Source organism: Chionomys nivalis, chromosome 2 (genome assembly GCF_950005125.1).
Source record: "Chionomys nivalis chromosome 2, mChiNiv1.1, whole genome shotgun sequence".
NCBI classification, from domain to species: Eukaryota; Metazoa; Chordata; class Mammalia; order Rodentia; family Cricetidae; genus Chionomys; species Chionomys nivalis.
Window position 1 is genome coordinate 112,532,028 of NC_080087.1, and position 24,930 is coordinate 112,556,957.

Genomic DNA, 24,930 nt, shown 5'->3' on the forward strand with positions numbered 1-24,930 from the left:
CCCGTGTCTGAAAATTGTGTTTTTTGCTCGATGATGGCTTTAGACTTACTGTTTTATGTGTATTTGTAAAGTCTTGATTCTTATGTAGGACCAACTTCCTTCCTTCCTCTTGTCCACCTTCCTTCCCTTCCTTTCTCCTTCCTTTCCTCTCTTCTCCCCCCCCCCCAAGTTTGCCACAAAATCAGTATTATTTAGTGTTGTACATTAGTTTTTATTGTAGATTATTAATTATTTTTGTTTCTGCTCTGATTCTCCCATATTAGCCAATGAAAATTGCTCCAACTAACTTCCAGGGCTCATTTGAAATTTTTCACCTTTTTGTGAGTACTTTTGTTACTGGAATTTTGGAGTCCCCTTAAATGGTCACCATCTGATACAGAGGTCATTTAAGAGTGGGCTCCAGTGGAATCCCAAAGTTAGTTTTAACGGATTTTAAAGCCAAGAGAGCTTTGTAGTAAATGTTAGCAGCTGCCTGGAAGAGAAAAATAAAGGAGAGAAGGAGAAAAGCCGTGGCTTGAAGGACATGGAGGGCAGACACATGGCTGGCAGACAGGCAGCCACATGGTGGGAATAGAGGCTTTACAGAGGAAGTCAGGAACCCCAAGGGTTGCAGAAAAAAGTCAAAAGCATTAAGGTAGGTATGCTTACAAAAGAGAAGGAAGAAAAAGAGAATTTATATTTTTCTGAATAATCAGAAAAACGGGCAGCCTTAGAGGGCTGAGGCTCTAAGATGCTGCACTAGAAGTAAAGATTTTGTAAAGGAAAAGTAGGGCATGTCACTAAGGAACTAATTAACATGTCCATCTCTTGTGTGGATTAAGGTGAGCTCACCTTCTCATGAATAGTCCTTAGCCAAAGGGACTGAAGCAGCCCAAAATACTATCAACTTTTAAATTGTGTTTTCCAGTTGTATTGTGTGTGTGAATGTGGTGTGTGTGTGTTTTCTGTGCTTACGTTGCCATGACTGAAGTCAGAGAAAAACTTCAGGAACTGGTTTTCTCCTTCTACCACGTAGGTCCTAGGGATAGAACTCAATTTATCAGTTTTGACAGCAAGTATCTCTACCTGAGCCATCTTGATGGCCTTCTAATCATATCTTTGATTTTCTTGCCCAAACTTCAGTCATTTATCCAAAGAAGAAGGACTTTGACTATTAATTTTATATTCATGTAAGAGTGAGAATCCAAAGTCATTATAAAATATCAAAATCCTGCATAGTCTTAGATTTCCTTGGGAATCTCTTGGAACTCTTAGCCATCTGACGTTGAGTTTCATTATGTTCAATAAAAAAATCTTTCAAGTTGATTGGTCATGCAACCATTTTCCCTCTGAGAAATAGCTTTGCTAAGGTATTCATGCCATACAGTGAACTATTACATTTAAATGCACAGTTTGATAAGTTTTGATATTTTTATGCATTTATAAAACCATTACCACACATGAAGAAACATTTCTTCATTTTTCTCATTCTCCTCACCCCCTTCCCCAATGTTTCCACCCAATCACTGATCTGCAATCAATTGCTCCCTATACATTAACATATATTTCCTAGAATTTTTCATAAATATAATCATTGATCTTATGTCATTCAACCTTGATAGGCTCAGTCATTGATTTATGGAGTAGTTTTTGATTAACGTGGGCTTGTACATCAGTCTGAGGTGACGGTACTCACTGGGAATACTGTTTTATTTTTTACTTTTATAATATGGAATCTACTAATTCCTTTCTCTTGTTTTAGTGATTGAGGATACAGAAATGTGGCTCATACTACTACCCTCTCATCATATTCTGTCGGTTCTGCATAGATTTGTCTCCTCATTGCAAGTTTTTATTTATTGCCATTTTGCCTGTCTAGTGAGTTTTCATTGGCTATAAGAGATTTTAAATTATTTTTTTCTGATGTTGGCTAGAGAGTTTCAGCAAATGTGCTCTGAGTCTTCCACTTCCTGTTGTTTATTTCACGAATGACCTGAAAATAAGTTGATCCTTTGGAATCTTCTTTCGGAGACTTGCAGGGAGCAGCAGGGTAGTAAGCAGTCTGTCATAATTATTACATAATTATTAACACCCCCCCCCAGTGCTGCACTCATGGCCCTATGGCTCCCGAGTTTCCACCTTAACAGGAATAAACAGTTTGTACAGGCTCTGCGTGCATATCAGAAAGTACAATCTCTAATCCTTTCCAGCAGTTCTTTTCCAGCCTTTCATGCATATGCTGATCAGCTCTCAGCTGAATATTTAAGAGGGTCCCTGCAAGCCTTACAAAATGATTTCTCTCTGTGCGCTTCTCTTCTTTGTTTCCCCGGGTTTGACCTCTGTCTCCTTAGCCGGAGGATGCTGAGCACTGGTCTCTGACTGTTCTTGTCCTCCCTGCACTGTGGCCTACAAAGGTCTGCAAGGCAGTAAGCTGGCCAGTAGTGTGCCCTGTGTCATTGGGTTGTATCTCTTAGGGCTCGCCTCCTTCGTGGACCGTAAAGTCTGCAAGGCGATAATCTGGTCAGTAGTGTGACCTGCGTCACTGGGTTGTTTCTCTAGAGGCATCACTCACTTCGTTGACAGATGGCCAGGGCCTCACAGATTGTTGCTTCATACTTTTCAAAGTTGTCTTATTACTTAAAGTGAAGGCTGCTCTCATTCCTGTTAACCCATGCTACTTGAAAGCAGAAATAAAAGCACAGAGCTCGCCTAGTTGTCTTAGGGTTTCTATTGCTGTGAAGAGACACCGTGGCCACGACAACTCTTGTAAACGAAAGACATTCAATTGGGGTGGCTGTCATTTTCAGAAGTTTATCTCCTTATCATCACAGTGTGACATGGTGGCGTGCAGGCAGACCGTGCTGGAGCAGGAGCTGAGAGTGGAGAAGAAACTGCATCTTGATCCACAGGTGATAGGAAGTGAACCGAGACTCTATGCATGGCTTGAGCATGTGTAAGACCTTAAAGCCCACTCCCACAGTGACACACTTCCTCCAAAAAAGTTGTACTTACTCCAGCAAAACCATACCTCCTAATAATGCCATGCTCTATGGGCTTATGGGGGTCAATTACATTCAAACTACCGCAGTAAGCTAAATTCTATTCAGTCTAACAAAATACACCAACCGGAGTGAGAAAGAGTTACTTGCTTAGAGGGGGATTGAAGAACATGTTCCTGCCCAGGCGGATTGACAGGAGTTATGGATGGCAGTCTTGGCCTGTTTGATTTATTACTTCTTTTGAGAGTTCTAAATCCCCCACCCATTTTACAACTGGATCCAGGTTTCAGATTTTTAAGCACAAACAAGTTTCAGTTCCTTAAACAAAGGGACATGTATCAACAAATACCCTTACATTTGGAGATGAGGGCAAGAATATGTATAGCCCCACAATGTCTGAAGGAAAAATCCTGCAAACCCCCGCCCCCTAATTCCGAGTCACATCTGGACTTGCCCAAACTTGCTCAAGTATGTCCAAAAATGATAAGATTGAACCTCATCCAGCTAAAAGTATACTACTGTAACGTCTGCCTGCTTGACCAATTATGTTTGAAATGACCTGACTGTTCCTGAAATTTCTCTAGCTGTGCTGAAAAGAAGCCTGCCTGCTCCTCTCAGGGTTGTCGCCATTTTGTTCAGCTGTTTGACCCCACGTGCTGGTATAGCAATAAATACTCTTTATTCTTTCATGCTACTTGAGTCTGGGGTCTTCCTTCAGCATCTTCTTGGACCCTTAGATTGTATATTTTCCAGTCAGATCTTCCTTATTAAATTTTCATAATTTAAACATAACAATTTAATTCAGTTATGCTTGAAATTTCCTTTATGAGAGGGTAAAATTCTATTCAATGTTCCTGGTGTTTGTCATTTTTACACCTGCAATTGCAAATCCAAGTGCTTTTAAGGGTCAACCAAGTAATGGATAGGAGTGAATTGAGGAAGACATAAAAGGACTATTAAAAAGCCACTGGTACTTACTCAGGAAAAGAAATCTTGCCCTGGGGGTAAGGAGAGACTGTGGTCAATTACAGAGGAAAGCCCTGGGTCAGTAGAGGGAAAGGCAATAGCCAGCAAGAGCTAATTATTGCCTTGAGGGAATGCACGTTGTTTTGCAGATCTGTTGATTTTTTAAGAGAAGTAGAAAGCAGATTTTAATTATATATCTAACAGTTTTTGAATAGCTTCAGATTTTAATCACAATGCAATCTTTGATTCAAATAGCACATAACCTGCAGGCCAAATATGCCTCTCGAATAATAGCTTGCAACCTATGCTTAACAATAGAAGAACTGCTCACAATTAGAAGACTAGAAAACTAACTTTCACTCATAAATAGTTTAGAAAGGAACGGAAATGATGACTTAGGAACATAGCATTATTTTTTGCTACTCATCTGAAAGATCCATACTTACAGTGACACATATGCTCACACACATACACTCGGTAGCCTCTCCTTATCTCTGGCATCACTCTGCGTTGCTTCAGTCATTCACAGAAATTGCCATGTACGTTGCTGTGACAAAATATCTGATCAAAGCAACTGATGGAAGACAGGGCTTTTCTCATGGATTACAGTTCACGGTACAGTGTGTTATGTCAACAGGAACTTGAAGTGGGGTCACATTGAGTCTTCAGTCTGGAATCAGAGAACCATGATTGTGCCCAGGCCTTCTGGTGCATTTTTCTATAGCCCAGGGAACGGTGCCATTCATTGTTAGAGTGGGTCATTACTTATCAGTTAAACTAATTAACGTAATTTTTTATGCACATGCCCAGGTACTAGCTAATCTCTCACAGCATAGCCTGGAAGGTCTTTAGATCAGTGGTTCTCAATTTGTGGGTCCTGACCACAAAAGAGCATTGGGAAACATAGTTATTTAAATTATGATTCATAATAGTAACAAATTATGGTTTTGAAGTAGTAACAAAAATAATTTTATGGTTTGGGGGGGTCACCACAACATGAGGAACTGTATTTAAGGGTCACAGCATTGCTAAGGTTGAGTACCACTGCTCTAGATGATTCCAGAATCTGTCAGGTTGGTAATTAATACTATCACAGACAGTCAACAACAGACCAAACATATTAACTGGGAAATTCCAGAAGTAAAGAGTAGATCAATTTTCACTCGTGTTTCTTTCTGAGAGGCATGGTGGACTCTTAGTATGTGCATGAATGTGAACTGGCCTTTTGTGCTCTGTATACATAGAGTGCACACTACCTAACTGTTTGTCGTCTGTGGCCACCTTGATCTTCAGTTTGACTGCAGGGGTGTGACAATCCTCTGCACACCCTCAATTCCTCAGTTCAGCAGTCACAGTACTGGACGTTCAGACCCACTGAGGAGAGAAGCAAGAGTGTTTCCAGTTAGTAAAAAGAGAAGAGTAGAATCCTTTGTGATTATAACATCTTTTCATAACAATTCCTTTGTATTAATTATGAAGCTTAATCTCTTACTGTCCCAGTTTACAAATTAACTTCATGGTAGGTATGTACGTGAAAGGCAAACCAGTTTATCCATGATTCCATTCCACCTGTAGCTTCATTCATCCACTAGGAATCTTGGAATGTACACCCTCCTGTGAATAAGGGAGGTCTAGTCCAAGAATTCAAACATAATTTAATTAATATGCATACACATGTATACCTATATGTACATGTGTGGGTATATGTTTATTTATATACACACACTTGACATGGGCACATACAGTCATCTGTTCCCTGAGTGAGGGAGCCTCTTCTTGCTTAAGAGCTTTTCATGGCCTTGCTGGCTGGGCATATTGATATTAATGTGTTTCTCAATGTACTTTCCTGAGTGAATCTGTGACGGTGGAAAAATAAAAATGTTTATTACTACTGTGAATAAATTTGGATGTGTAAATGCAACTATTTTCAGTTAGTTTATTGGTAGCCCGTCTTTAAGAAACACAAACAGGCTTTTAAACACGGGGTGTTTGAACAGACACTTTGAAAGTGAAGCCAGAGCAGTTTTGAGTAAGACATTCAGTGGGAATGATTGACTTGCAACATGAGATTAAATGTCAGTATCCCGTAGGTCTTTGTTGTCTTAAACAATAGTCTATCAGCCTATAGTAAAACGCTAGTTCTTGCAGTGAAATGGCCCAATTTGTATTCGTCTCTAGATTAGAAGAGGTTTTCCAATCTGGATTCTTTTGCAAAAAGAGCAAATTAAATGGACAGACAGAACTCTTTACTTTCAATATTTAAATAAAAGTACAATTTAGTTAAGTAAAAACTTCCTTTATTTGCTCTTCATTAGCCCCAATTATGTATAGATCATTAGCTATTTACTTAAAAAGCTGTTTTGCTTTTAGGCTTTTCCTATGAACCGCAAGAACAAAATATTTGGAAATTGAAATTTTGAAATTCCTGCTAAAATAGACAGAACATCTTATAAAAGTGTTCAAAGAGCATCACTGTGATTTCTTCTCTCTTATTTGTGGTCTGAATATATTTTATCTGAAGGGATGCAGGAGGGAGCCACCCAGGAGCGTCATTCTTCTTATGAGTGCTTTTGGCTGCAGTTCCAAGGACTGAGGATTTCAAGTACTTGTACAAATTAGCATTTGTTCAGAATATTGAAGTTTCCCATTTCTCTGATCTCCCCACTTGTTCCTTCTGGTCCTCTTCAGAACCTTTAGCATTTCAGAAGCTTGGTTAGGGCACTACTGGATTAGTGATGCCGAAGTTACAGCAGACTGCTAGGAGCCATCAAGAGGTAAGGTGAGGGCAATATCAATACCAGGACTTTGTCCTAATTTGAGGATAGAGCTTTTGGAATCTCATGAAAACGGGGATAGGACTTGCCTTCCAGAGATGCTTTATGTTTTGGATACAGAATCAATACAAAGGTGAGATACATCCAATTTGAATTGGTAAAATATGTAAATCCCTGCCGGCAAAACTGTGAGAGATTAATGTCTGAATAGGAGCAGAGAGTGATGCCAACTGTAAAATTATACAGGGCACAGTGATGGCCCCATTCGCATAATGGGGTTTGATTTAGAGGCTCTATTTCAGGAACACACATAAAGCACCAAATGCAGAAAACTGAGCTCTGCCTCATTTGTCCAGGGCAGTGCCCTAATTTCCCCCGTTCTTCTCTTCCGCTTATGAATGAATGACACATTTTCGTTACGGAGCTCTGGGCAGCTTCGGTTAAGAGGCAGCAGCCTTTCCAGGCTCCAGGCTGCTGTTCCTCTTGCGTTGCCTTTAGATAATGCTGCTGGATTGTGTACTTCGAAGTTGCATTATCCTCATTGTGCCTGGTTAGCTGTGCGATGAGCCAGTGAGATATCCCTGCCTGCTGTGTCCGGGTTTAGCATTCGAAAGTTGGTGGATTAGAGAACACCGAGTCTCAGGTGGGGGACAAGGCCATGGAGTTCTGAAAGAGCTGGGGATCATACAGATCATACGTAGGTCTTCGTAATGTGGTGAAGTCCTTGTCATCAATCCATTGTCATAGCTGTTACACCATGTAGCCATTACTTGAGACCTGGAAATTATCTTACTGTGGCAGGGTTCTGAGAACTTCATCTGAGACACAACCTTTGGGTTATATGACCTATTTTGTATCATGGCTTCTTAGACACTTTGTACTTGGGAAGTAATTTTCGCACGAATTTTTTTATGACCTCTATGGATATAGGTGTGTACAATAGGCATGGAAGTCAACTGCTTACTGATAAAGCATAAATATCATTTTGAAATAATTCCCTGGCAAACACAAAAATTTATTACTCATTAAAGATGGAAACAATTTCATACAATAATGAAGTAGGCATGACTGAATGTGTGATATTGAAGACAGAGAGTGGCTTCAACATTTCTCAGTGTTGCTTGGTATTTCAATTTGATAATTGCCAATATTGAGAATGTTTTAATGAACATGTAGTACAAAATGGCAGAAATGCGTTTAAGGCCATTTTAGAAATTGTTGAAAACTCTGTTTTTGTTACAAATCAGCAACCCAAGCATTAATTCTAATACTATTCTAGTACTAGTGTGATAAATGCTGAGAAGTGATTGTAGGTAGGAGAATATCAGAAGTTGTACAGACTATCGTATCTCTATGAGAACAGAAAACTTTGAATGTACATCACAAATACTACAATCTGTTATGTATGAGAGTCTCTAGTGTGAGCCCAGGTGTTTCGGGCAGTGTCTTTTGGTGTTACAGAGTGTGAAGGTTTGTGCAGGGCAAAGGGTACACGTTGTGTGTTTAGAACCAAGGAGTAACGAAATTATGCTTCACATAGTAGACTGCTACCAGAAACACCCTCATTTCATTATGTCTTTGATTTTTAATTAGGTTTCGATCATTGCACATTCGTAAGTTTTTGACTATTGCTACTTCTGGTGAACCCCACATGCAGTTAACTGACCCGATATGAGGTTTTTGAAGTTTTTAAAGCAGTCAGTGTTTGAGTTGTGCGTGGGTTGGTGCTTTATCATGGTCCCTTGACTATTCAAGGAAGTATGAGATTTTTTTTTTTAAAGATAGCATGTTTGTGTTTTGATGGTTTATAAATGTAATCTCATACTGGCTTTGCTAGGGGTTGCATTTTATTTTCATGGATATATTTATTTTGTTACAAAATAGTTTGTAGTGGGTTATTTTGTTTGCAAGAAACAGGTATCTGGATTAAGCCCACTAAAGCAGGAAAAAGAATATATTAATTCATATTATAAGAACATCAGACACATTTGGAGCCAGGAGCTGAAAGATGCCAAAGGGCTGTCTCTCCACATCACAGATTTTCTGTTCCCTATGACTTTTCAGTCTAAGACTGGCCTTGAAGGATAAGGTTACATTACCAATCTAGCAACCATATTTGTTAATCTCTTAGAAGAGATACAGCCAACCTTGAGTTTCCTGTAAACCAAGACTTTTAGACATGGCTGTGTGGTACTCAGTCAGCCTATGGCATGCACATTTTCCTAAACTGAGGGTTAGGAAATTTTGGCATGCTGGAGATTGAAGCCAAGGTCTCAAGCTTGCCAGTCTTCCAGAGGACCCATGTTCAGCTCTTAGCCCACACATCATGGCTCACAAACACCTGTAACTCAGCCCCAGATGATCTGAGACCTCAGTGGCCTCCATGGCACCTGCACTCATTTGATACACATACATAAATAAAAATTTATTTTGTTTGTGAAGTTTCCCCTAGGAATGGAGCAGCCGAATGCTCTTAGCAGAAATAGCTCCTACGCTTGCAGTTAGGTACCTAAGACTTAAAATAGCAAGGTCAAAGTTAGATTTAATGTTAATTTACCATAAGAGATGAATCCTGGCAGACACAACAGCTCATCAAGCATCTACATTATTTCCCCTCTTTATCTTCATCTTTTTCCATAGGAAGCAAAGAGGACAAAACTATTAGGAGATAGAATTTCTACTTAAAGAATGATTTTCTCTATTTCATTTTATTACCTTAGCTTTTTCAATCTGTCCTGAAGAGGTCACCCAGGCCTGTTATTTGTCATGTGATTTGAGTCTCTGCAAAGTGCCAGGAGCCTCCAAGCAGAGACTGATTTTTATTTCTTCTGTTGTGCTGGCCCTATATTCATCTGAGCACAGTTATTCAGGAGGGGTGTGTGGTATGGATCAGCGAGTGAGGGTTTGACCTGAGCCCGGCTGCCTACGTACGCTCCGACTGAAGAGTTAGGGGACTGAGGTTGCTCAACACAGCATGCTGAAATTATTTTCTTACTCTTAACTTTGTCTTTCCTACAATTGTGTATGTTTGAAATTTTTATTTATGTATGTGTATCAAATGAGTGCAGGTGCCATGGAGGCCACTGAGGTCTCAGATCATCTGGGGCTGAGTTACAGGTGTTTGTGAGCCATGCATGATGTGCAGGCTAAGAGCTGAACGTGGGTCCTCTGGAAGACCAGCAAGCTCAAGACCCTGGCTTCAATCTCCAGCATTCCAAAATAATGATATTAAGACTTAGGTGGTGTGTGTGTGTGTGTGTGTGTGTGTGTGTTTGTGTGTATGTGAATTCTCTGGTTTGGTGGGGGCATTTGCAAGCACTCTAAATCACTGTGCCATCTCTCCAGCTCTTGGAATTTCTTTTTACCTGTTCATTTCTTTTATTCTGCTTTTTTGCCAGATAGTCACAGGTCAGCACCTGGGCCTGTTGGCAACCTCTAACCTCCTGTGTTCTGTGACTGAGCCTATAGCTGTGGGATTTGGTCCTATGATGATGGCAGTAGTGACCTGACCACAATCTCAGTAGTTCTAGGTAGTGTGACTGTCTTACTTTCCTGAAAAGGAACCCGCAGTTAGAATCTTTTAGGAACTCCCTGTGCGTCAGGAGTCAGAATGTGACTCTCTGAACCAATGGCTTCTGGGAGCTCCTGGAGGCTCACTGCTCCATGGTAGAAGAGATTGGTGGCGACAGACCCTCCCTCCCTCACTGGACACTTGATCTTTGGAGTGTCTCTTCTATTTATCGTCCTCATCTTTCCACCCTAGTTTCTTTCTCATGAGCAGTTTCTTTTTCTGATTTCATTCTCTTGCTCAGTGAGCCCCATGGTGGTCTCCAGATGACTTGTACCACATTGCAACCCCAAACACTACACTTCCAGTGGATAGAAATCATCAGTTAGGAACCGTACAGAGGCTTTCAGTTTAACGTGAAAACTTCTTCCCTTCCCCTCCGCTCCCTTCCTCTGTCTTCCCCTCTTCTCCCCTCCCATCTGTCAAACACTCTAGGTAATGTGAGGACAAGCCTCTTCTCCATTTAAAACTATATCTGAACTGATCATTTTGTTTCCTAAAAGGTGGTTGCATCCTTTAAGTTTCAACCAGAGACACAGAACTAGTAGCATATACAGATCCTCCACAGAGAAACTCACATGTGCAGTCATGGGCGCTGGCTAGGCAAGCCTGAAGTTGAGACTGTAGCCAGGCTATCAGGAAGAAGTGGCTAGGATTCCTGGACTTGGGTCTAGTCAACAGTGGAAGTGTTCTTTCTCATCAGAGAAGCCTGAGCTCAACTCTCTAAAGTCTTTTAGTAGATGATCGCACTTGGGTTATCTAGAACAGTCTCCCTTACCTCAAACCTTCAGTCCTGTCTGCAAAACACTACCACAGCAACACCCTGGTGAATGTCAGGCTCAATAACTGGGCACTGTGGTCTAGACAGTGGACACATGTATGTCCCCACCAGAGTCCTCATTTGATGACTCCTAAAATACATATTTCGATGTGCTATTAATTCCCAAATCTTTGTACATTTACATGAGTTATATGAGGTAGTTAAAAAAAACGTTTGGGACAGTTTATTCTTAATATATAAATAAAATAATAGGAGGTCCAGGAAGGACAACTTGGAGGAGGTAGCAAGATTAGTCTATGACCTCTGATTTAGAGGTCATTGCTTTAAATCTGTGTTTGCACTTTCCTTTCATCCATCAGTTTCCCTACCTTCCAGAATGTTCCTTGGATCTCTGTGCTTAGTGAGGCACCATTTTCGGTGCCTTTGCTAGTTCATGGGATTAAAGAGCTTGGGCACCTGTGGTTCTTATGTTTTGATAATCAAAAACAAGTACAATATTTTATAGAGATGATAAGGTGTGGTGAGTGATAAGGACAATAAAGGAAGGGGAAGGGAGAGAGAGTGCTGAGCATATGTGTGCTGAGCTATCTGCATAATATGCAGGCTCCAGTGCAAAATGCAAATTCAGTGTCTCCTAATCAGAGCATAGGAAACACACATAAAGCTTTCTGGTTGGCTCACGAATCTCTTTCTGGAAACGTCCTAGTGGTTTCTTATCACTGTTTACTATTTAATTCTGCTCCAAGGAAAGAAAAAAAAAGATCATAGCTCTAGATGACCGACCTGAGCTTCTGTGATGCTATGCTCCCCTTCGGTGCAGAGATAGGAGTAGGGTAACAGCCGTGCAGTTGACGTTTCTTAGCTGAGCTTGTGGCTTGCTTTTATTCAATGGATAAAAGTGTTGCATGACAGTGCACTGCTCATTTGGATTTTATTTCTTGATAAATGCATATCATGCCTCGCCTTGGGCCAGGTAGTGAACAGGGAAGGACCACAGAGAACAGTGACTGTGGCTGCTCTACCTTCCCTTTTCTTCCTCTGCTGTTATTGCTGTTGCCCGATATAATGAAGCAGTGCCAGGGAAAGCATAGGCGAGGACTCTTGATGGCTTGTGTTCCTGGAACACAGCTGACTTCACACTTGAAGACTTGAAGACAATTCTGACTCCTAAAGGTGGCTGCTTGGGCTGTCTGTATCTCTGCTTCCTCAGTCATCGGTTTAACTTCTTGTACTTATTTTATACTCACCTTGACTCTTGATACGTTCTAGGTATCTGGTCCCAACAGAATTCTTAGTCATGGGCCATCACTGACACATCTGATAAGCGAGGACTGAGGAGGTCCCTGTTGTTACTGTCTCCTGAATGAGACCCTGCCATGGGTGTCACTTGAAAAATATAAATCCAAGGATGCAGTTGTTAAGAATTTTGAAACAAGAATACTAACCCAAGCAAGAATTCCTGCAAGGGTATGACTCTCTTGAGCATGGGGTTCTGTGTTTTTCACAGGTTGCATGCCTATGAAGTTAGAAGTGTGTATGCGTGTGTGTGTGTACATGTGTGTATACACTTTTAGATAATATTGGTTATAAGAATACATGGCAAAGGCTTTTATAAAAGTGAGGAAGCCAGATTTTTGATACTTTGGGTAGAAGCGCATGTTTAGAGGTTCCAGAACACACGTGTCTCTGGTGTATTCTCAACCACTGGTGGCTGGATCCATAATTGAAAGCCTGAAGGAGAAATATGGAACCAGAGGGACAGTAGGTCTCTGAGTTATGAATAACTTTAGCAGCTAAATAAGGGCTTTTTTTAAATGAAGAAATGAGTATGCTTGGGAGAGTTTTAGTAAAGGCATGGCATGCTATGTATTAGATGGGGTTTAGAATAATCCCTCTGTCTTCAGTGTGGTGATACTTTATACAGGGAGAATGTTGGGAGTGAAGGAAACAGTTTGGATGCTGTTACAATGATCAAAATGAAGATAAAACCTGGGGTTGGGTGGTTAGTTTTACTTCCAGTTTGACAGGATCTAAAGTCACCTGGGAAAAGGAAAGCTCAGTTAAAGAGGTACCTCAACCATACTGGTCTATGGTTGTGGCTGTGAGGCTGTGAGAAATGGTCTTGATTAATGAATGATTGATGTGGCTGGCACCATTCCGGGGGTTGCTAGACTTAACAAGTGATTAAGTCAGTCAGCAACATTCCTCTGTGGTTACTGCCTACAGATTCCTGTTCTGAGTTCTTGTCCTGACTTTCCTGAGTGACAGACCGTGACCTGGAAGTGTAGGCTAAAATAAACTTTTTCCTCCCAGAGTTGCTTTTGGTCAGAGCATTTTATCATAGTGACAGAAATGAAGCTAGAACACACATACAGCAATGATCAAATGCAGCCACATTTGGAATGGTTTTCAAAACTGATGCATTGGGCTGCCTATGAGTCCTGGAATCCTAGAGTCCTGGCTGGAGACAACAGAGAAGATGAGCCCACTGAGCAGAAAATATCCCAAGGTCCTACAGGTGGCTCAGGAAAGAGGGTACATGGGCTCCTCCATTAAACCCTCTATTGTCCTTCCCTGAGCATCCTTCCAGGTGATGCTGAATCTATACAGATAATGTCTCTAGGAATCCATACACATGATACCTTGGAAAATCTTCTCAGATGATCAAATCCCGGGTGAGGTGATGCCACCATGTACTTGTGTCTTCATGTCTCTACTGGGGACTGGCTGTTCTCCACAGCTTCACAGGTTTTGCCCACTCCATTGAGTAAATATCTCTTGACCTCACCTTCTACAACAAAATTATCAAGACAAAGCATTTGCTACTGAGTTTGACATGTAATTGAATCAATATACGTATCCAAGTGGTTTAACTTTCTTTGTTTGTTTCTCTGTGTTTTTAGCACTTCCAGACCATGCTGAAGTCTAAATTGAATGTCCTAACACTGAAAAAGGAACCTATGCCAGCGGTCATCTTCCATGAACCGGAAGCCATTGAGCTATGTACCACCACACCGCTGATGAAGACGAGGACTCATAGTGGCTGCAAGGTACTGGACATGGGGCCAACAGTGTTTCTTCTGCTGGACCAGATACAAGCATGTGTAACATGAGGGTCTTGTTTCTCAGTGGTGTTAATGCTTCAAGAGCAAAAATATTGCATGACTAGCAAGCATATTGAATGGTGTTAGTTTGAACGCATATCCTGGTTTTTCTCTCAATAATAGGAACGTTCTTCATCATTTGGGGGATACCCATCAACCACATAGGTTTTAGTATGTGTGAAAAAATAGTATTCTTATTGTTCTTTCAGTGGTTGTAAGGAACTTTAAGTTTCATAAGGGAAATTTTATTTTTTTAGATTATTTTTCCATGTGTGTGTGTGTGTGTCTATGTATGTGTGTGCATGTGTGCACATAGATGCTCATGTAATTGGAAGAGCAGGCAGAGTCCTTAGAGTTGAACTTTCAGACAGTTAGGAGCTGCTGCATATGGTGCTGGGACCCAAACTCCAGGCTTCTGCAAGAGCATCAAGCTCTCTTGAGCATTAAACCATCTCTCCTGTCCACAGGGGGTTTTGTCTCTAATGGTAGTTCCTCCTTTTGTATTTATAATCTGAATAAAACATATCTTAAAGAATGAAAATACCCAACCCCAAAGCAAAGCAAAACAATACTTGAAACTTCCCGAGTCTCTTTGGGGGTTATTTTGCATTTTTTCTTTGCTTCCGCTCTCAGCTTTTATACTAAATATTCATGCCTCAGAATCTGTTAAAAACAAAAGCACCCTTTTTCATTCATGCAACTACAATCCTGACATGGAAAGGAAACTAGAAACAAAATATCCAATTTTGGTAAGTTTTAAGTTTTTTTCCTCATATGCTATTTTATTTTGCTTGAGTTAGTGAATATAGAAATAGGTTTAGCGATAACAAAGAAAATATGTTTCATGCATATTTGCCCTCAGGAGCTTGTTTAGGGCAGAGAAAGCATAACAAGGAGAAGGGAAAAATGCGCATGTGCTTATAATATCTTTTAAAAACCTCTTGGGCCCACCCTCCTCCTCACTTCCTGTTGCTGGAGAAGCAGGTCAGGTTTCTTGTTGTTGCATAGCTGCGGTCAGGTTGGAAGCTGCAGCCATCTGGGGTGACAGTGGTCGCACAAACCCTCGCACAGCCTTTCATTCCACGCATACTTACCTCCTGCTCAGAGCCTGCCAGGGGCAGAATATGGACAAGAGCCACAGCGTCTTCATGGAATTTTAGCTGCTCTTTGTGAGTCAAGGGAGGAGAGAATGCATGTGTAAGCCATTGACTGTTGAGAGCCAGTTTGTAAAGAGCTTCTGGGACGTTCCCTTCAGGTAAAAAGAAGGAATGCTGAGACTTCGAAGTGGATGTGGGCTTATAGTCACTTTGAAGGAAAAGAAATAGGTCAGTGGATTCGATTCGGGAGGCTGAGGAAGATTCGAGTGGGGTGGTCAAGCTAAGCAGAGTTTTATGGCCATGCCAAGGAGTTTCGATATTGTTCTAATTGTAACGAGGATTTAGGAAAGTTAAGGCTCCATTTTTAAAAGGGTATCTTTGATAGGGTAACTCTCCTTTCCAAGAATAGGTGACTAGAGGAAGAGAATTATGAAATGACCTTGGGTCTGCCGTGTGTAACACTGGTGAGGAGCCAAGGAACTAGAAAAATACTGACATTTGGAAAGTGACTGGAGATAAGTTCACGTGCACCCTTCGGAAGATGTGCTCATGTCATCTTGAGTTCCGTTCCTGTTAGAGAAGATGATGTCCTGCAGCAAGATGAAGCCCGTGGGGATGAATGTAAGGAGGACAGCTTCATTTGATGGAGTCCAAAGTGTGCGCTTAAAATGCAAGGGAGAATTCAAAGAAGCTGCAGAATGAAAATGGTCTAGTGGCATGATCTTTTAATCCTATCGCTTGGGAGGCAGAGGGAGGTAGATCTCCGAGAGTTCGATACCAGCCTGATCTACCTGGTGAGTTCCAGGACAGCCAGAGCTACATAGTGAGACCTTGGCTCAAAAACAAGACAAAGAAGTCATAGCAACCTCATCCACATCTAAAAGGGTGTGTGTGTGTGTGTGTGTGTGTGTGTGTGTGTGGCAGAGAAACCGTGTAATAAGAAGTAGGGGAAAGAGGGGGGGAGAGAGAGAAAGGGAGAGGGGAGATAGGAAGGAAGAAGAGAGGTGCCGTCATTTTCTAGGGGAATAAAGAAAACCATGAAAGCTTCATTTTTCTGGAGAGTGTATAGAGTTCAGTATTCATCTTTTTCCCACGTACAAGTACTGCTCTCAAGCTGTTCTCATTTATTTTACTTCTGAAAGGATATTGGGGATCTGAGGATCTGGAGAGATGAAAAGATAGTTCAGTGGTTACAGAACACTTACGTTTTTGAAGAGATTAGAATTAAGGGACCAGACTTAGGTTTTTGGTGCTTAATTCAGGTGGCCTACAACCACCTGTGACGCTAGCTCTAGAGCAGTGTTTCCCAACCTGTAGGTCATGACCCCTCGGGGGGGGGTTGGATGACCCTTTCACAGGGATTGCATAGCATATCAGATATCATGCACAGCAGATATTTATATTATGATTCATGACAGTAGTAAATTACAGCTATGAAGTAGCAACAAAAATAATTTTATGATTGGGGTCACCACAACATGTATTAAAGAGTCGCAACATGAGGAAGGCTGACAACCACTGCCCTAGCAGATCTTATGCCCTCTTCAGGCAGCCACAGGGACTTTCACTCACAAATGCAATGCCCATTCATAGACACACACATGATTTTTAAAAAAGAGATTGGGAAGAAGAGTGTAGGCAGAGGCTGCTTGTACATTTCCGGCTGCCCAGACCATGAAATAATCACTCAGAAACTATATTAATTACATCACTGCTTGGCCAATCATTTAAGTGTATTGATAGCTAGCTCTTATATCGTTGGTTAACCCATGTCTATTAATCTGTGTATTGCCACGTGGCTGTAGCCTACTGGCAAGGATCTAGCGCATCTGTCTGCAGTAGTGGCTACATGCCTTCTTACGACTTCACCTTCTTTCTTCCAGCATTCAGTTTAGCTGCCCTTCCACCCCGCCCCGCACCTCACATTACTCTTCCCTATCAAAGGTCAAAGCAGTTTCTTTATTCATTAACCAATAAAAGTAACACATATACAGAAGGACCTCCCACATCAGAAGAGGATGTCAGGTAAGGATATTACGGGGCATGTATACTGACAGTGTCCAGGTATCAGTGTGTTTGGCCAGCTGGACAAAGGGAAGTTAGCTGTGGCTTCAGTTGAATCCAGGAGGAGTTTCTGTAGCCAAGGTGGAAGACATCCCATTAGACCAACAAAGAACTGTGTGAACTCTGCATCCTTAGAATTGGTGGTGATTCAAGGGATAGATACTAGAACTCCTAGAATCAGGGGTCAAGACCAGCAGCTCTGCAGGTCCCTGAGCGTTTCCGTTTTATCTGACCATTCTGCCCTAAGGAGGGAAGCCCTCAACATGTGATTCTCGAACTGAAGGCTATTGACTTATTACCCCTAAATTTTAACTGGAAATATGCTGCAACTGCCTTTTTCTCCCCCCAATGACAATGCCATGCTTGTTTTCAAAGTCATATTCCTTTGTTTATTTTTTTAAAGGTTAGACCTTGGAAATTCTGACATTTCTGTTTAAAAATCCCCAAACCTCCCCCTGTCTCCCCCACCAGTCATTCTCAAGAACAGAGTCCACTGTTTCCTCTTTTCGCCAGTGAGTAACTCAACTCACAAGACGCCAGCTGCAGAAGGAGCTCTCTCTCAGACTCGTGAGTCCTAGGAATAATGAGCATAATGTAACGCTGGCCCAGCTGCAGGGCCATGGTTTGGGACCCCCGTCTTTACACAGAACTGCTTCTTCTTCCCTAATAGCTCCCGAGATGGACTTGCATAACTTTTACTTTGGGAAGGAAAAGAGGCAGGAAGAATCAAACAGGAGGGGGAGTTGAGAATGGGTGAAGGTTAGCATCATGAGACCCTCGCTCATCTTGGATAGCCTGATTCCCTCTGATCTGTATTCTCAGTGGGTCCTGGAGAGATTGCTCTGCCAGGCTATTCATGTTTCGGGCAGCTGGGTCTTTGTGTGTTCTCCTCTATTGCTGCCACTTTTTTTTTTTTTTACTTTAGTGGAGTTTTGTTTTCTTTTTCTTCTTTCCTTTCTTTTCTTTTTTAACCATCTAGCCCATTGCATCCCCTTAAGACCCTCACTGGAGCTGCTTTGATCCTCATAGGCTATGTGTAGTTCTGCAGCTGGGTGACTACTTGCTGTGCCTCTCTCTTGCATGATGGGATGCTGGATGTCTTTGCCTTTTACCACACATTTGTTCAATCAGCACACATTGAAAGTTCACTGAATGTGGGAGTCATGGAGAAAGGGCTTGTAGGAAATGCAGTGTACAAACAAGCAGAGGGAATAGGAGTGTCCAAGTAAGATAATCTCAAGTATGTTTTATTTCCTGTAAAAAGGTTTTCTTGATCCTCATGGTGTGGTTACTGTTTACTTTCTTATAGAGAATGTGGACACACATGTGTGTGCAATTCCTAGCAGGCAGAAGTCAGAGAACAACTTCTTGGCAGTCAGTTTTCTCCTTTCTGCCGCATGAGTCCAGGGCTTGGAACCCAGGTTGCGTCCATCTTGACAACAGGTGTCATGACCTGCTGAGCCGTTTCAATATTCCAATCACAAGAACTTTTAAAAACGTGTATGCATATCAGAATTCCCAAGTTCTTCTTCCCAGGAGCTAAGCTTTAGGGCTGGAGAGCAGAAGCCTGCCCTCTAGTCTACCATGAAATTTACCTGAAGGTGTGCTGTTTGGTGCTTGAGAATTTTGTCCACAGAGCAGTGTGACAGGGGTAATATAAATGTAAGTAACCTGAGCACTGACTGACTGGCAAGTGACAAAGCAGGGAGAAGATGTCTAGGGGATGGGGGGGTGCTACAGGGGTCTGGGATTTCTGCACACACTCATGGGCTCTACGCCTCTGCGTGTCCTGGCCTCAAGGGGGTGCTGTACTACTTGGCACAGACCCACTTCCAGGTCCACTGCCCTTAGTTCTGGAAAGTGGATTAAAGTAGAGATCATGTTGATGATGATGATGATGATGATGATGATGATGATGATGAGGAGGAGGAGGAGGAGGAGGAGAAGAAGGAGGAGGAGCAGCAGCAGCAGCGATAAAAATACTAATGCAGGAATTGCCATCCTGGAGACCAGCTGGTTGGTTAACACTTCTTGTGTGTTTACTGTGTCTATGCTCCTTTCCTGGTACAGAACAGGTTCACCCTCCTGACAACTCAGTGGGTAAGGGCCGTGTGCACCACTGTACCACAGATGAGCTAGTTGAGGCAAGAAGATATTCCTTATCCTGTCTTTGGCACAGTTTGGCCAAGTTTGTCCCAGTGTTTCTAGTAACAGACTCTGGTGCTTCTTCACAACTAGGCTAGTGGCCACACACTCCTCCACAGATCTCCTTTGAAATTTCTTGACCCTTGTACATCAAATCTGAAGTCACTTCTTTTATATGTAGCTAAGTTTCTACATGACTTAGTGGTCAGAGCCAGGGTAAATGTTTATTATGGATACTTTTTCCATTATGTTTACAGAACTACAATTTTAATTATAAAATTTTATTGGGTACTATGTGCAATGATCAAGTCATATTATTTAGCATTTCCATTTGCATAAAAGTAAAAAGTTATTTGATGTGGGATGTTCTTTATATATGTGTTTCTTTTATTGCTCGATGAATAAAGCTGTTTTAGCCAATGACTTAGCAGAGTAAAGCCAGGTGGGAAATCCAAATAGAGATAAAGAGAGAAAATAGGCAGAGTCAAAGAGACACCATGTAGCTTTTGAAAGATGCCACAATATTGAAAAAGTATCCATAATAAACATTTACCCTGGTTCTGACCACTAAGTCATGTGGAAACTTAACTACATATAAAAGCCCTGTGGCAATATATAGATTAATAGAAATGTATTAATTTAAGAGCTAGCAAGGAATATGCCTGAGCCATTAGCAAAACAGTGTTGTGATTAATATATCTTTTGTGTGATTATTTGGGTTTGAGAGGCTGGGAAATGAAAACGCAGTCTCTGTTTACAGTTATTAGCACAAGAATTGCTCAAACATATGCAGTACTATGTAGACTAAAGTAATTACGTATGCTATGTAATGGTCAAACCATGCTAATTAGTGCTCTTAACTTTTTGTCATTGCTGTGTGTTTAGAGCCTTTTAAGGCCTCTCTAATATTTATCTGTGAAGTATGTGACAGGTTACTGTGCACTATAGCCCCCGCACTGTTCTCTGCACACCAGAGATGATTACTTCTGTCTGGGCAACTGCTTTCCCACCTTCACTGTCTCACCTCACCCCTCCACCCCAAGCTTCTGGAAACCACCATACATTGCCACGATTTATTATGTTTCAATAATCATTATGTGTTAGTTTCCCGTTGTTGGGACAAAATATTTGATATTGACAATGTGGAAAGAGTGGTTTGGTTTCATGGTTTCAGACTGGAATTGCTTGTCCCTGTTGCTTTGTCATTGTGGCAAAGCTGAACATTATGACAGGAAAAGCATGTTGGATTGAGAGGTGGAAGAGGGGAAGAAGGAGGGAGAAAAGAGAAGGGACCATATTTCCAGCCCTTCCCAAGAGCATGCATGGCCTCTGCTTCCTACTTCTTCCACCTATGGCTTACCAACTAATCCTTTTACCACCTCCTGATAATGTCCTTACCTGGGATCACACATTAACACATGATCACTGGTTGCCATTTAAAATCTTAGCCATGGGACTAGGAAGGTACCTCAGTTGCTAAAGAGCATGCTGAGCAAGTATGAATTTGGATACTCAGCATACCTGTAGAAGATTGAGCATGGTTGTACCTGCCTATAACTCCAGCACCCAAGGGGCAAAGGATAGCTACTGAGAAAGAGGGATCCTTGAAGCTCATTGATCATCCACCCTGTCTGAATCACTGAGCTTCAGGTTCAGTGAGAAACCCTGAATCAAAAGAAAAAAAAAAAAACATGAACAACAATGGAAGAAAAACACCCGATGTTGACTTCTGGCCTTCATATCTATGTGTACACATGCGTATCTGTATGAACATATGCACACATTCACACACACACTAAGTAGTGAACCCACCAGACACTAGCACCACATACACCACACAGAAAAATTTAAAAATCTAAACCATAACGATGGAGAACATATGTTTTTATCTTTCTGTTTCTTACTTATTTTACGCAATAAAACACCCCAATCCCATACATTTTGCTTCATAAGATAGCATTTTATTATTTTATGGTTGAAAAACGTTCCCTTTCCTCGATCTGCCATATTTTATTTATTTATTTATTTATTTATTTATTTATTAAAGAATTCTGCCTCCTCCCCACCACCACCTCCCATTTCCCTCCCCCTCCCCCAATCAAGTCCCCCTCCCTCGTCAGCACGAAGAGCAATCAGGGTTCCCTGCCCTGTGGGAAGTCCAAAGACCATCCACCTCCATCCAGGTCTAGTAAGGTGAGAATCCAAACTGCCTAGGCTCCCACAAAGCCAGTACGTGCAGTAGGATCAAAAACCCATTGCCATTGTTCTTGAGTTCTCAGTAGTCCTCATTGTCTGCTATGTTCAGCGAGTCCGGTTTTATCCCATGCTTTTTCTGACCCAGGCCAGCAGGCCTTGGTGAGTTCCCGAAAGAACATCCCCATTGTCTCAGTGTGTGGGTGCCCCCCTCACGGTCCTGAGTTCCTTGCTCGTGTTCTCTCTCCATCTGCTCCTGATTTGGACCTTGAGATTTCAGTCCGGTGCTCCAATGTGGGTCTTGATCTGCCATATTTTATTTACCAATGTATCCACGTTGGGCAGCTAGTTTGATCCCTTATCTTAGTTGTCATTGGGAGTAGTGCAGCAATGATATGAGTGTGCAGGTCTCTCGTTAAGCTGTTGATATCATTTTCCTTTTTACCCACATCCAGAAGTGGCGTGGCTGTCTCCTATGGCAAGTGTGTCCCGTTTCTTAGGACTGTCCATACGGTTCTCCAGAACAGCTTGTTACGTCCCATTTCTGCTCACAGTGGAGAGCTGTCTTTCCTCCACATCCTTGTCAGCATCTTTGGCTTTTAGACCAAAACCATTCTAGCTGAAGTGGAGGTCCATCTCACTGCAGTTTGGGCTTACGTTTCACGTTTATCAACTGCTAACGTCGTTGGTCAGAGTTTATGAAATTGTTCACCATACCACTATCTTCCATGGAGACGTATTTATTTATATCCCTGCTCCATTTTAAAGTCGGATTATTTGGGTTTTCTTTGTTCATTGCATTTAGTTCCTTATGCATCTGTTCTGCACACTATTCCTTTGTAAGATGAATGTTTTGAAACATTGTTTCTCATTCTGTAGGCGGTTTCTCTATTGTTTGGTTTCTGTGCTGTGCTAAGAGGCCAAAGATACAGGAAGGAAAACAAATAGAAAGAGTGGGTTATCCAATGGTCATGCTTATCTAAGGGTGCAAAGCTCGGGAATTTATCTTATTCAACTGGCATAGGATGTGTTTGCTTCCTCTCTCTCTCTTTATTTTTACAAAAATCAAATGGCAGCTCAAAACTGTTTGGCTCCTGTTCCAGGAGATCTGACACCTTCACACAGACATACACACAGGCAAAACACCAATGCACATAAAATAAAAAAAAAAGGCATAGCATATACTAAAAAGTAATATACTTTATTATAAAATACATTATAATATAACATGAAATACTATATCGTAACATAAAATTTACTAGGGAAATGCATACACACTTGCATGCATGCATCCCCAAGCTCAGCGTGCCCACTGAGTTCCTATCCATCCTTGTGGGTGCTCTTTAATGCCTGCTCCGCAGAGCCCCTCCATTGTTTCACGGTACTCACAAGTTTGAACTAAAATATCAGCAGTATAGTGGGGGGAGGGATTGAAACATATCCTACCTCACGTGTCTCTAAAGCACTTTATAAAGCTCATGGTTGGTGGTCACTTCAGAGCACAAGGACTTCTAGAAAGTGAAGAGAGCATCTCAATGGAAGAGATAAAGGTTGAAGTTCAGGAAGGAGGGTCACAAGCAGTTAGTGTCATAGAAGCCTTGTTGGAGTTGAGTTTGTCTGCCCCAACTCTGGATTTCCCCAGTCTTTGCCCTACACTGTCTCCATACAGCTGAAGGTTATGAGGGATGGACAGCCCGCTGGGCCCTCCTCACTAATCTGAATACCGGTGGTATGTGATGAAACAAATAGCTTTCCCCCCATTCTCTTCCCTTCTCACGTCCATACTTTTCACACAGGGAGGGACCTAGCCTTCTTTTTGAAGCTTGAGGAGTATCCAGCATCTTTATCCCATCGTCTGTCACAGAACCACACCAGCAAGTCACTTACATCTGCTGTCTCACTGAAATCCAGACATACCCCATTCTCCCTCCCCCGGGGCACTGAGCTGGCACAATTGAAGGCTCCACCTAAGGACTTTGATGTCCCATTCTCACTGTAAGGTCAGAAACTACTTGACAAACCGGTTTTCAAAAAAGAGTTAATGATTCATAAGCCATAAGAACGTACATGCCACTTTTCTTGAGATTCTTTGAATTCAAGTGAAGCAGCAATAATCCCTTAGCAGTCAAGAAGGATGTGTGTCTTAGGGTTTCTATTGTTTTGATAAAAACACCATGGCCAAAAGCAACTTGGGAAGAAAAGGGTTTATCTATCTTTCACTTCCAGGTAACAGTCCATTATTGAGGGAAGTCAGGGCAGGAACTCAAGCAGGGCAGAAACCTGTAGGCAAGAGCTCAAACATAGGCCACGGAGGGGTGCTGTTTAGCGGCTTGTTCCTCATGGCTTGCGCAGTCTGCTGTCTTTTACCATCCAGGATTACCTGCCCAGGGCTGGCACTGCCCCCAGTGAGCCGGGTCCGCCCACGTCAATCACTAATTAAGAAAATGCCCTACAGACTTACTACAACCGCATCTCACGAGGGCATTTCCTTGAGGTTCCCTCTTCTGAGATGACTCTAGCTTGAGTCAACTCGACATCAAACCGGGCAACACGACGTGGTTGATTTATAGTTTCATGGGACGGAACAGAGAGAGACATTTCTGAGCCGGAGGTTTTGCGGGCAGTTCCCAAACCCTGCCGTGTAGCGGTTATATACAACAACCGGTCCAAGCTGTGAAATCCAGCCATTGAATCTGTGATAAGGACTCCTGACTCGAACTGAAACACGCTTGGAATCAGCGCCACGTCACGTGTGTCCGTTTCCTCCATTTGAGCTTTTGTGTTTATGTTACCACGCGTGTATTTAATTAGAGGCAGAGTCATGCTCGACCACATTTTCCTCATTTTAAACGAAAGCACATTCTTTTCCTTAATCATTAACACCCATTCACACACATGAATTCGGCAATTTCTGTTATGTAGAGTTTTCCTTTTCAAAATCAATTTCTTATTTGAATATCCAGACAGAATTCGAGGGAAATGAAGAATATCTTATTAATTGCTTTTGTGCCACCATAAGCAAATACCTGACATAAACAACTCAGGAAGAAGAAAGGTTTATTTTGTTCATGACTGTGTAGGGTTGTGTCTGTGGTTGCTTGGCCCCCGTGTAAACGGACAGAACTCTTAGCAGCAGAACCCTGTATTGGAACACTCACACGATGGGGTACAAGAAGTGGAAGGACGAGAGAAAGATCCCAGGCAATGTACAGGATGCAGGATGCACTTCCAGAGAACCACTTCTTCCAGCTTAGACTCAC

General features: G+C 41.9%; 1 protein-coding gene across 3 annotated transcripts in view; it reads left to right on the forward strand.

Moving 5' to 3' along the window:
* Positions 1 to 24,930, forward strand: part of Pid1 (phosphotyrosine interaction domain containing 1) — a 235,474-nt gene that overhangs the window by 101,834 nt on the left and 108,710 nt on the right. For 2 of the 3 annotated variants that reach the window (XM_057763095.1, XM_057763097.1), the window contains exon 2: positions 13,971 to 14,117. In XM_057763095.1, the coding sequence (XP_057619078.1) occupies positions 13,971 to 14,117 (147 nt within the window). Of the gene's footprint in view, positions 1 to 12,377; positions 12,535 to 13,970; positions 14,118 to 24,930 lie in introns of those variants that run through there. The other variant, XM_057763096.1, reaches the window with a different exon arrangement.